The sequence below is a fragment of the Haemorhous mexicanus genome, chromosome 1 (genome assembly GCF_027477595.1).
Source record: "Haemorhous mexicanus isolate bHaeMex1 chromosome 1, bHaeMex1.pri, whole genome shotgun sequence".
Taxonomy (NCBI): domain Eukaryota; kingdom Metazoa; phylum Chordata; class Aves; order Passeriformes; family Fringillidae; genus Haemorhous; species Haemorhous mexicanus.
The window spans coordinates 90,273,499-90,286,786 of record NC_082341.1 but is presented as its reverse complement, the minus strand read 5'-3'; the positions used below and the strand labels follow the sequence as shown (position 1 = coordinate 90,286,786).

General features: G+C 39.1%; 1 protein-coding gene across 1 annotated transcript in view; it reads right to left on the bottom strand.

The window, feature by feature from the left end:
* Positions 1-3,091: 3,091 nt before the first annotated feature.
* The window catches only part of SEC61B (SEC61 translocon subunit beta), a 292,958-nt gene continuing 282,761 nt past the window's right edge, over positions 3,092-13,288 (bottom strand). The window contains exon 6 of the mRNA XM_059855812.1: positions 3,092-9,210. Within this exon, the coding sequence (XP_059711795.1) occupies positions 9,183-9,210 (28 nt within the window). The 3' untranslated portion in view covers positions 3,092-9,182. The remainder of the gene's footprint in view (positions 9,211-13,288) is intronic.

Here is a 13,288-nt window from a genome sequence, read left to right as displayed (position 1 = left end):
TTGATAGAACTTGCTTGGAGTGATAAAACAGGAAGAATAGAAGGAAATAAGTCTTGGTAATACTGGTTATACTTGGTAATACTTGGTAAACTAAAGATCTCTTAAAGGTTGTATGGACTGGAGTAAATGCATTGGGAGACCCAGAATTAAAATAGAGGAAATGTCACACTGAAGTTCTGCAACTCCAGTAAAGATTTTGGTTGATTTAGAGCTTGTGTTTTGCAAAATTTTATAATGTAGACAAAACCTGATTGTTAACCACTACTTTGGAATGATGCTTGAATTGCCCTCGTAAAATCAGTTTGTGCATCCTGGTATAATAATTGTATTGATGTAAAGATTTGAGCTTCTATGTACACTTTCACATGAACACTTTCCTTTTTGAAAACTCTGCTAATTGTTTTTTAAAACAGAAGAAATGAGTTAAATGCTAAGCTAAAGTAAGTTCTTGGCCGAACAATGTGTGTGATTCAGTAGATTCATGGCTGCATAATTGTACTAATAGAAGGAATGGGTGTGTATGTTTTTACGAATGACCTGAGAACAAGGATCTGAATGAATGGGTGTGGGGCTAGATGTTGCAGGGGAGTATGTATATGTAGTAATAGGATTGGGAAGGCTGTACCTTCCTAGTACCTCAGCCAATGGGGAGAGGAGGAGGGCAACAGGAGTTTAGGATAAAAGGAGGCTGGGTCCTCCAACAACTCAAGAGACCCCACAGGGGTATGACCCAGTGGACTCTCCCATTATTTGAATAAAGTTGGTTTCTCTGTCTCCTTTGTGGACACAGGCCTTTGGCAGCGTGATTTTCCACACAGTATGGATTTATTTATATTTAAGCAGTTTCCTGCATTCAGATTGTGCCTGTCACTTGTATAAGTACTGAACCACTCCCTCCCCCCATAATTTCACCATAACTTTAGAAGCTACAAATCCTTGTGCTTGGGTTGGCCACTGACTTTTAGTAGCCAGTCATATGGTATAGATTTGCAAAGCTGACGCAAAATGGAGCCATTCATCTCCTCCCTATTACAGGCTGCTGAAAGCATATTGCCCTGAAGTTCTCTCATTGCACTGTAACCCCGCTGAGCACCAAGGCAAGTTCAAGGTTTTGGTTTTGGTCTTACACTTTACAATGCTTGGTGGCAGCAGCCCAGGCTGCCTGAGGGAGCACCTTCTGCAGTCACGGCTGCTCATGACAGCTGCATTCCTCTGGAACAATGGCATTGTTGGTGAAATGGGGAATGAATGGGAGAGACAAACTGCTTCTGCAGCTAGCCCACAACTGAGGGATTGATTCCTGGAACACATCAGAGCAACTATAAACCTCCCTGTCCTCGGAATTAAGTGAAAATTCACTTGCTTCAGCCTCGCCTTTCCACAATGACCAGGGGAAAAATAATCCCGAGGGCATAGACAAGGATGATTTCCGTTTCTGTTTTAAAAGCCCTAATAGCAATGTATATGAAAGTATAGGGTAAGAGTAGGGTAAATTTTGTCTGCTCTCCTGTGCAGTTTTTGGTAGTCTACCTCAGAACTCCTGCCCTCACAACTTTCACTTGGCTGGCCAGCAGCAAAAGTGTTACTTAAGCTTGGGTTTTTTTGGGTGAGGAAAAATCCCAATCAAAGAGGAGACAATAGAAAGTCAAACAGAAAGACAACTCAGAAGAATGTTTTTAAAAATTTTAGTTTAATTTTTTCTGCTTCCCTCTTTCCTCTGCACATCTATTCTTAATATACTTAAAATTTACAGATGTGTTATATATTGTTGAAATGCAAGAGTCTAATTTATTAACTGTTTGCAGGACTGTTGCAGCTGCTCTTTGGACAAGAACGTCACTGATCTGTTGCAGCTAGCATTTAAATTATAGATCAAGTATCAACAAGAAAATACTTGCTGCAATTTTTTCCAGAAAAGCACTGGACAATGTTGATAGCACATTTGACTGTTGTTGTCCTTTTGCTCGACAGTTCAGTTTTGAGCCTGAGCCTAAAGAAACTCTGAATCAGTTCACAAATAGCTAACAAATGGCTCAGTCTTCAAAAACAGAAGTCCATCAGATGATGGGTGTCATTAGAGGGTGACTAGAGCCCAAGTGTCAGTGTTGCCAGAGGAAGCTGATGGGTGCCACGTTCAGAACAAGAGGAGGTGGTTCTTTGCACGGTGTGTGGCTAAGCTCTGACATTCTACACCCTAAGTCATGACAAACACTACAAGGTTCTCTGGGTCCAGGGAGACAGCAGTGCAGAAAATTGAGCCAGAACAATAAACACAGCATGCAAACTCAGGAGTAGTCAGGAGTGGTAGGTGTTCCAGGGTTGTGTTGTGATGCTATTCCCTAAACATCTTTGGTTTTAGTCAATATTGCACAGAATGCTTAGGGGATCACTGATATGGCACAATGCATGTTTTTTATGTCTGTATTTTTATGTTTAAAAGTTTTTAAACATAAAATTTTCTTTTAAACATAAAGTGAAGTCTTTTAAACTTTTTTTTAAGAGGAAAGCGAGGGGAATGACAAAGCTTACAGAGACATCAAACCTAAAGCTGGCTGTAAAGCAGCTTTAATGCAGAAAATCTTGCAGTTCTTGTACGACTGAGTGAGAGAATGGCAGAGGAAATTCAGAACTGGTAAATGTGAAATAGTGCATGTGCACTAATTATACGTATGCAGTGATGTGCTCTGTTTTGTCTATTAACACTCAGAAATTATCCTGGACTCACTGTGAATAGTTATGTGAAAATGTTAGGTTGATACTCAATAGGGGTCAAAAAGGCAAGCAGAACCATTTAAGGAAAAGGTAGAAAGAGCAAAAAGTTAAAAAAAAAAAGTGGAAAAAAAGAGAAAATTCCATCAAATTGGAATATGAATCCATGGAGATCTTTAACATTGCATGCATTTTCAGCCACTTTATCAAAAAGAAGGTAGAGTAGAATTTAAAAAAATCCAACCTCAGCAAAGAAACAAGAATCATTGGAATACTTTTCATTTAGGAACAGAAATGTTTTCCCCCTTTAATAATAGATTTCAGGGAGAGGAGTTGATAGCTCTTTACAGAGAGATAAATAGTGGACATAGGACACACATAAAACAACTTATTTCTCTTTAATACACCATAAATAAATTTAGGTTTTCAGGATGAAAGCTTAAAAACGAGCAAGAGGAGGTACTTCTAAAGGGAAAAAAACCCCGCAAACCAAGGTTGTGATGTCACTTCTGGTTCAGAAAGACCTTGAACTGGCTCTGGCCAGGAATGGTACTATGCTTTCCCCAAAGGGAAGCTAGTATTGGCCACTGTCAGGGGTGGCAGAGTTGGTGAAATTATACCCTGTTGCGGTAAACTCAGCCCTGACATCAGGAGAAGTTGCTGTGATGCTCCCCAGTGTGACCTGTAGTGGAAGAAGCATCTTGTGCACAGGATGTGGTACGTGCCTGTAACAGCTGAGAAAAGGAATGCTTAGTTTCTGAATATAAGGAAATGGAAGTGAATCAAATTCAATGTAAAATCATACAGAAGACCTGCCACACCTTGTTTTGGTGGGTGATTATAATATCAAAATGTTTATAAGCTTTCTGTTGGCTGTGGAAGATGATCACTGTGATGGTCCAAAGCCACATAGCCTCAGGTGCATCTTATTGTCAGTGTACCCATTTTCATCCCTAAGCCTTTAAAATTCAAGACATGAAGGAAAAAGTTTTTGTTACTCACCTTCTGGGTATATTAACTTCATGGTCTCAGGGGAGAACCTAGCAACAAAGACAGTTGCATTCAGACATACATTCATTGTTACCCTTTAGACCTGCTTATATTCTACACTTCATTGTCAATATTTAGATATTGTATTAGCAATAAATCTAATCACAATCATCCATGTAATCAGTCGTGTATTTCTGGTGCCTGACTGAGATAATTCTCTTCTACTACTATGTTACAATGTATTCAATCAAATTTAGTTATTCTGGACCAATAGAATCTGTTTAAGTTTTCCTTTCTGCCATACTAAGGAAGTTATGAGCTGGTAAGAAAGCTGCTCTTCTGTTCAAATATTACGCCATGAATTCTTTATTGTTAAAATAAATTACCTATTCCTGTATGCTATCTTTTCCTTTTCCTTTTCCTTTTCCTTTTCCTTTTCCTTTTCCTTTTCCTTTTCCTTTTCCTTTTCCTTTTCCTTTTCCTTTTCCTTTTCCTTTTCCTTTTCCTTTTCCTTTTCCTCTTCCTCTTCCTCTTCCTCTTCCTCTTCCTCTGCGTCTCCCTTTTCCTTTCTCAGAATTTAGTCAGTTACTAGATGCCTTTACTGGTTTGGTCAGTAGATCAGACATACTGGTCTTTGGTTTCTTGGATCCTTCTTCAAGTCATTAAAAATCTTTCATGTCCAGTATCTGTAATTTCCAGAAGCTGAAACAGACAGAAGTTATGTGACAGACATGATAGTTTACAATTTGGTGAAAAGTACTTTTACATCTTTGGTTTTGTCCTAACCTGATACAATACAGGATTCAGCTGACTCCAGATTTTTGGCCTAGTGTTCAAACTCCACTGGCCTTATAAAGAGCCTTATTCATCCCTGATAGCAGTGACTTCTGACAATGTAACTGCATTACATTGTAATTAAAATAGAGTAAAACCCCCACAGCTTAAACCAACCAATAAATCCAAAAGGTAGGGAGGTGATGAGAAGAGACCCAGACTCCTTTTCCGAGAGTTCATTCTGGTAGTGAGCCTGTTGAAGAAGGAGAATGCTTATTAACCTCACAGCATTTTGAACTTCTCTGTAAAATGTATTTTTTTAGTAAAAGTTGTCTTTGCTCCTCCATTGTATGCAATTCTTCCACTGTTTGTTTTTCTGTTTTTTTTTTTTTTTTTTTAAATCTGAATCACAAAGGACTATGAAGTTGCTGTGTCCTTTCTACAGTGGCACAGTGGCATCAAAGCTGTGATGTGCACTTGGAGGTAGGCACTCAGCATCCATGTTTCTAACACTTTCTCTCTCTTCAGTCTGCTTGCTCCTTTGCTGTTTCCCTTCATTCTGAGTGGGAGCCAAGAGATCGGGAAGGTAGAGAAGGACTGTGTTCAGCAGGATTGCTTTCCCCCGATACTCTTCTAAACAGGATCTATGGAAAAGGGGCCTTCTGCTTCAGGACTGTCATGCATCATTAGTGTGATGTTTGACTCTGCATTTGGAAAGTACCCATCTGGCTTTGTGGTTTCTGCAGGGAGCTTTTGTGTGCTAAGGACTTGCCCGGTGAAGAAAGCTTACCATGTGAAACTAAACTGGGCCAAATTGAGAAATTTTGCCAGCTAGGTGGAGCTCCCCCACTAAGTTTCTTCCTGTCTTGATTTGTACAACCTTAATCACTATTGCTGAATCTGAGAGTTCATTTAAAAGATGGCCAGTTTACACAGACTAAATGTGAGACAAGCTCTCTCTTTGCCACAGGTGGAGGTGAGCACACAGTAATCCGGGGATTTGTAAATCTGCATTGTCGAGCCTCTCTCTCTCACTGGTGTTTTCATTCAGTGTAGTCCTGGAAGTGCTTGTGACACTGGTGAGTCATTTTCTTTGAGGATAACAGAATTTTAAAAATACTTTTCAATTACTAAAACATAGTCTGTAGTTTGCTGTGAGATAAACTTACAAATTAGCTGTAACAGACACCTCATAGCAAAATTCACTCTTCCCCCTACAATCAAAAAGGGTTTCTGTAAGCTAGGCATCTTTTGTTTCCATACTTGCTGGGTCTCTAGAGAGCACCAAATCAGGAGATTTCTGTCTATGTGCGATGAAGATGAGCAGCCTACTGCAGCCTGAGATCTGAGGATCAGATGAAATTCACCACACATTTCTATTCTGACTCCAAAGTAAAAAAAATTGCAGAACATTTTAGGCATTGATCTACATTGAACCACATAATTTTTCTATTGGCCTTTAGTGGTGCTGAAGACACTTAGTCTTCAGTAAATACATGAAGTGAAGCTCAGGACATGGTTTTGCTGGTAGTTCAGGAAGAAATGCAGAATGTAGACTGCTGTCTTACAGTAAATTTTTATTTTGGAAAAAGATAACTGTGTTGTTGGGGTTGTGAGAAAAGCACAGTGTATATCCTGACAAGTGTTCAAAATAAGGGATCTGATTTTGTTAAAAGCACATGTGGGGTCAGTTACTGCTGCTCAGCTGTGGAGCAGTAATTGTTATATTCCAGTAATATGTTTGTAGTTTGCTGTGATATCCATATGGTGGAATAAAAAGTTATGGTTCTGGATTTGAAATGTAATAAAGTAGTGCTAGTAAGAAGCTAATTTCTTTTTCCACAGAGCTACTTTTCATAGTACGTTTGAAGTTTTAAGGACCATGTTGAAGTATAATTAAATAAAGCTTTTTGGGGAAAAATTAAAATAGTGAACAAATAACTCTCTGTGCCTATAATCAAAGACATTTGATTGAAACCAAATTTCTCCAGCAGAAACTGATATATGTTTCTACTGTAATATGACAGTAGACTGTAGCATAATGTTTGATATGTATGAATATTGAACCACTTGCAGTCATTGTTTCAATTCACCAAATAACTAATTAAAAGGAGAAAAACAGTATCATATAGCATTAAAATTGGCAAGTCCTTTTTTCTTTTTCCTGAGGGTATGCATACATTAGTGTAACGCTGAAATTACTTTAATTCCACCTGCATTGTGTAGGAAAAGTTTAAAGATTTGAAGAATCCCTTTAGTTCAGATATGGCAGTCTCTGAGATACCTGCTGACTCATTTCCAAAAAACAGTGCTCTGGGGAGTAGCAAACTTCTATTAGTTAATGTCTCATGTTTTAATCAATAATGGTGGCACATTAACACATTTTGGGTAGAAGATGAAACACCAGAAGGAGACGGCAGGAATTTGGAGAAAATTTCAGCAAGTCATTTTCACATGCCTGATTTGGAATGGTAACTACATTTATGAAGTTGTGGAAAGAAGGATATTTAAATGCAATGCTAATTTAATTTTATAAATACAGAATTATTATGAAACCAAAATCTATTTTTACATGTTTGTCATTCCATAACATTGGAAAAGCTGTTGACCCTAATGCATATGTAGTTTTTGAAACTTAGCAGCCTGTGGATTTATTCACATTTACAATTCCAATTACTTATTAATTGAAGATTTTTTACCACAGCGTGTAGAATGATCTCATGTATTCTGTGCATTGGACATTATGTGCCTTCTCATCACAATGTAGACCTAAGCTATGCAATGAGGACTTGTGGCTATGAGCACATTTAAATTTTGGAAGAAGATGAGAGTTTGGGGACTTGGTTTCAAGGAACAGATTCAATCTTCTCTGCAACCTAAGTGCAATCTTTCATCTGATGATTTTGAGCTAAGGAGTGACCTGATGTTCATTGAGTACCACTGACTCTTGGTTCAAGGCATTATCTGCATCAATGACTAAGAATTTATGTCAGTACCATAAGTTTTGGTTAGAACAGTTAATTTAACAACAGGATAATTACTTAAAATAAAAAAAAAATATATTTGACTACTTATGCAAAGCTGTGCAGAAAGATCTTCATGCTCTGGACCAAGTCACCAGAATATGTCAGTACAAGTGTTCTACTTTTCATGGAATCATGGAATTACAGAACTATAGAACAATATGAGTTGGGACTTTTAAGGACCATCTAGTCCAACCCCCTGTCCCATGGGCAGATGTATGGTTCACTAGATCATGTTGGTTAAAGCCCTGTCCTATCGTAGCCTGGGTCCCTGCCGGGTAATAATTAGCATTGACTCCATGATTCCAGAAGGCTGATCAATCGCTTTATTTTACTATACTACATTATACTTCTAAGAAACTCATTGCCCTTGCAGACAGTCTGGTACAGCTTTGACCAGATTGGCCACTTGAATCTGAACACCATCACCAGTGGCCAATTAAGAAATCACCCTTTGGGTAAACAAATCTCCATAACACATTCCTCATGTTCACAACAAGAGGTGCAGCAAGTGAACATAAAATAGTTTATTATTCTTTTCTCTGATCTTCTCACAGCCTTCCCCAGGACAATGCCTGGGAGAGTTGTGCCTGCTGCTCTCTGTGAAGAGAGCTGCAGCCACACTGTCCCTCCCAACTTGGAACACTTCCAGGGATGGGGCGCCCACAGCTTCTCTGGGCAACCCATCCCAGTGCCTCACCACCTGCATCATCAAGATATTTCTTCCTTACTTCCAGTCAAAATTTACCTTGTTTCAGTCACTTGCTTTGTTACTACAGTACTTGGTAAAAAGTATCTCATGTGAGGCCTTGAAGTGTAGCATTTCACTATACTCTAAAACACTCTCAAAAGCTCTCAGTAAGATTGGCTATCAATAGGAATGAGTGCCATGATATTATGTGCCTAGGGGGAGAGTTGTTAGTTTAAAAACACAATGGCAAAGATGCATCAGAGCAGCTTATAAAAAAAAAGTTTCTCTTAGTCAACTTCTCCACTTCTGGAGCTGACACTTAAGAGTTAGTGATTTTCTATTTCTCTAGACTCACAGCAGAGAATTTAAATGACATGATATAAGCTGCTAACATTTCAAACCAAGCAACAGGGCTGTACATTTGACTGGAGAAGTTTGACTATGTATTTTTTTGAAACCTTGAAAACTGAAGATGGTGGAAATTCTCCCTTTAGGTAAAGGCATCACTGATGTAACTGAATGATTTCTTACCTGTTGGCATAATGACATCACTTTTCTCCTCGGCTGCCATAATCTAATTGCACAATAATGGAATAGTCAAGCTTTCACTGGCACCCTCTTATATTTTAGACCATTACCTGAAGACACGAGAGTGTGTTTCAGTCCTTCTAAGATGGAGCCACTGTTGAAGTTAGAAGCCAGATTTCCATGGGCGATGCAAACAGTGATTTATATGTATCTGTATATTTATGGCAGGGGTTATTACCTATCCTTGAGAAAGTATGTAGGTATGAGGTTGCCAGTCACTATCTTCAGACCTTAAAGGTTCACTGTGGAGGGGAAGCCTTGAAGGCTGAATGGGGCTAAGTGCTGGATCCCACGAGGCCTTGTTTTCTTCTGAGACACAGTCACTTCACAACCAGCTGCTGACTTCATAAGTAGCTGGACTTGCTGGAATTGTTAAAATACCATCTCTCCATTCATTACCCATCTTGCTACTGAAGAGTATCATCCTGGTAAATCCTGTAATGGAAGTAAGCATGCTTATGTTATCCACTACAGGCCCATCTAGAAGATTGGGTTAAAACAGCTCATAACCTGCTGACTGGACTGATGTTAGTGAGGTAGGGCTCTTTTGATAGTGAGGCTCTGTAAATGGTAACCTGCACCTGATGGGCTATGAGGAGCAACCAGGAGGGGTGGCAATTTCATTCTACACAGCTAGATCTGAAAGAGGATAGATGCATGCGGAAGAGCTCGTTCTTACTCAGAGTGCCACAGCTTCAATTTATGTTGGTATGGGAGAATGAATACAACTTCCCCTTCTCCAAACACAATTATTACTAGTACAATGTTGTGTTTTAGCTATAGGCTGTGCCAGTGTAATGCCAGATTGGTATCTCTGTTCCTCCTAACAGTTTTGCTTAAGACATCACACCCTTTACTGAAATCTTCAGGTGTCTACAAAAACAACAAAAAAAGTTATATAGTTGAGTATTTTTGTGGTTTCTCAATAATGTTGCTCTGGACAGGTAAATAATTTAAAATGTTAAGTCAGAGGGATTTTTTAATAGTGTAGACTGCTCATAATAACTGTATTAGAATAAATAGGACAGGTATTTGTTTTTACTTGTTGAGTACAAATATTTAAAAGAGACTAATCCTTGCTTGACTGTGTATTGGTTTTGTTTTGCAATTTGTAAAGAGAAACTCAGAGAAGGAAGTGAGAAGTATTTTACAACTTGAATTAGTTGTAACCTCCAACAGACTTGTTGCAACATCTGTGGCAGGAGCCTGTGGGGAACATGAATATTCTGAAAAAGAAAGCTTCATATCTACTTAAAAACTTAGATTGTATATTTACTTGTTTAGCATCAGCAAATTGAGTGGTCTTGGCACTTCAAGGCTCTTGACTAGGAGAACAGTGTACTTCAGAATGAATGTAGTTTACAGACTGTTTTTCTTACTTCTGCATATTGCTGGATTCAGTAATACTTATATATTTTTTATTTTCAAAATACAGTGCAAAGCCATCATGAGATGTACATAAATATATATATTGCATAACACATGCTGAAAAGATTATACTTCATTGGGGATAGAAGGAAATTTCAGAATAATTTTAATATAAAGAGACTATTTTGAATCACAACATCTTGCTTCATAGGCAAATGTATTACTACAATGGAAACTGTCCATGTCTTTGTGACATATATTTAAATTAACTCCGCAGCCATAAAAGAAAGGCTATTAAGGTAGCAAACAACAAAACAAAGAAGAAACTGTACTTTAATATTTGTAAGGTAAGGAAAAAGGACAAATACTATGATGATGGGATTAGTGGATAGGGTTTATAGTATCATGCGCCCTACAAGTTGAAGGGGATTTTGGAGCAATGAGAAGTTTTTGATTGTAGTTTTGATTTGTGATGATGGGTCTGGTAAGTGAAGAGAAATACACACATGGGATATATTAGTGATATTGACCATGCTCTGCTTGCTTGCAGCTGGAGATTGTCCTGCACTTTTGGTTATAGCTATCATATCATCCAGATAAAAAAAATATGTACACATTTCTCCCCAGTTTTTACAACACCGATGCAACTTTTCTTCTCTGCTCTCTGCTGTTTTCTACACTGATGAACACTTCTAATGCGACTAATATCTCCAAAACAGTATGAATATGGATTCCCTGTGCTGTGCTAGGGAAAGAGCCTGTTTCAAAGGGTGTTCGGGACCTCCAATGGAGTTGTTTTCAACAGTGGCATTCTTTGAAGTTATTGACAATTCACAGAATATAGGGCAAGTACTTCACATTGTTCATACTTCTTGATGACAGTTTTCCTGCCTGTGTCTGCAAAAAAATGTCCTGGAGAGTACAGGAAAAGGCAGAAAGGTGAATATAGTAGTGCCAAGCACTGGAAAAGGATAGAAAACTCTGAAGTGTTAAGAAAAGTGAAAACTTTTTGATGTTTCAAACCCCATTCATTGATTTATCTCCTCAATCCATGATCTGTCCCTAGTTTTCCTAGTTTGTTAAGTTTCTAATGTGTCACAGATCATATTTTAAGAGTACCAGGGCAAAATTTCTAATGAGTGAGGAACTGTAGTAGACAGCAAGTCTAATCTTGGGTATGATGGTAATTCTCAGAGAAGTAGCAAAACAAATTCTAATACTAATTTGAGGAGCAGCTTTGCTTTGTTCTGCTTCTAAACAGGATATACTTGGAGATATGGTCAAGGTCAGAGTCAAGTGTTGTATTGATCAAGAAGACATTAGAGGGTGGTATGTTCTCCATCTGCACATCCAGGAGGGGGTTTTAGAATGTTACTTCTTTTAAAGATGTTAGTGACATGTATTATGCAATTTGTAAAACCATGAGACAGGCATCAGACTTACATCTAAATTTGATGGTAGCTGTTGCACAAAAAAGATAATCTATAGTATCTCCATCTTAAAAAATACCCAAAATGAACATCAAAGATCCTATATATCCTGTCAGACAACTCACATGACATTTGTAATTCCATAATCCTATTTTTTCTTTTGATGAGTGAATCAACTACATAAAGATTCCCCATATTGGTTGCAGTACAGAAATGGGTAGAAAATAGAGCAGCATGTGGTAGGAAGAAATATAACCTTTATGGGAGTAGTTTTTGGGCTTGTCCATGAGTGAAGGCTGGGTTGAGAGCAGAGGTCAGAGTAATCCCAACTGTGAGGTGTACCCTCAAGCCTGAGCACCATCTGCTGAATAACACTGCGTTTCTGTGACCTACCTGTGACTCCATTACTGGCAAATCCAAATTTGTAGAAACACTTCTTCTGTCCCAAAACCACAATGAATGTGTCTTGGAAAGGTACTTTGTCTCTTTTGGTGCTTGGAAGGAATAGCCATGATTTAGAGCAGTTTCTTAGGTAATGAGCCAGGCATTGCGGAAACCACAGTGTGGTTTGAAGCACAGGACATCCTGGTCACTCCTTCCACTGGTAAGAAAGGGGAGGAGAGACATCTATAGCAACATTGTTTGGTGTGAGTTCCTCTTGGTTAAAGGACAGTCACATAGTCCAGCATGCTGCATAGTCAGCATCAGGGAACACCACCACTTTAATTTCAAGTGCCCTCTTGTAAATGACAGGAGACTTGTAGGTGTCAAAATCCATCATTCTCTTTCTTAACCACAGAAATCTTACGCAAGATGAAATCAGGCAATCTAGTGGCAATAAAACTAAGTAGGGAAAATGTTGGGCAATACCTGTTGACATCACTATCTCTAGACAGCCTGTATGTGACTGCCTTCAACAGAAGTATGTAAACTTCACTGAGCTGTGGTGTGCTGCCAAGGCTAAGGTTACTCATGCTGGAGCCCTTGCAAAAGGTCTCTTGATGGAAGCCCACTTTGGTGACTTTTGATACCGAAAAGAACTGAAAAGGCAGAGTTTTTCTCTAGGCAGGGATGCCCACATCTGCAGGGTGGTCATCAAGGTGAGCATTGGTGTGGCTCTGGAACCTGCTGCTCCTCAGAAAACCAGAGCCTTGATGGAGAAGGGGAATCTTGGTAAGGGTGTGCACATGCTGGAGCTTTAAATCTGTAGAGGTGTAGCAGGCAGATAGGGTCTGAGAAAAGTGCCAGGAATAGGAGGATGGAGGGGAATGTGGGTTAGGTTGGTAGTTTCCAAGGTTTCTGATGGATGGGTGCTTGTTGGCCTCATTCTTTCTCTGGTACCACCACTGGGCTGTCTCATCAAACCTTTAAGAGAGCCACTATTGAAAACAGTGTTTTCATAGACTTTTGCCGGCCAGCCTTAGAGCATTTAGCCTGGCCTGCTGCACCATACTTTGGGAATGCCTTCTAAGGGGAATTCTAGTCTACTTATTGTAATAAAGTTCTTAATTCATTGTCAGAAGACTGAAACTCTTTTGGGGATTCTGCACTATTGTCATTTGACATGGTGGCTGTTGGGGATTGTGGATGGTTTGGAGGCTTATGGGGGGTATTGGCCTATCACAGATTCCCTGGAAGCTGCTGTGTGCCATGGGGGGCCTTGGAGTCTATTCTGTCTTGCAGAAGGAGCATGCTCTACCACCCCCAAGGAACAA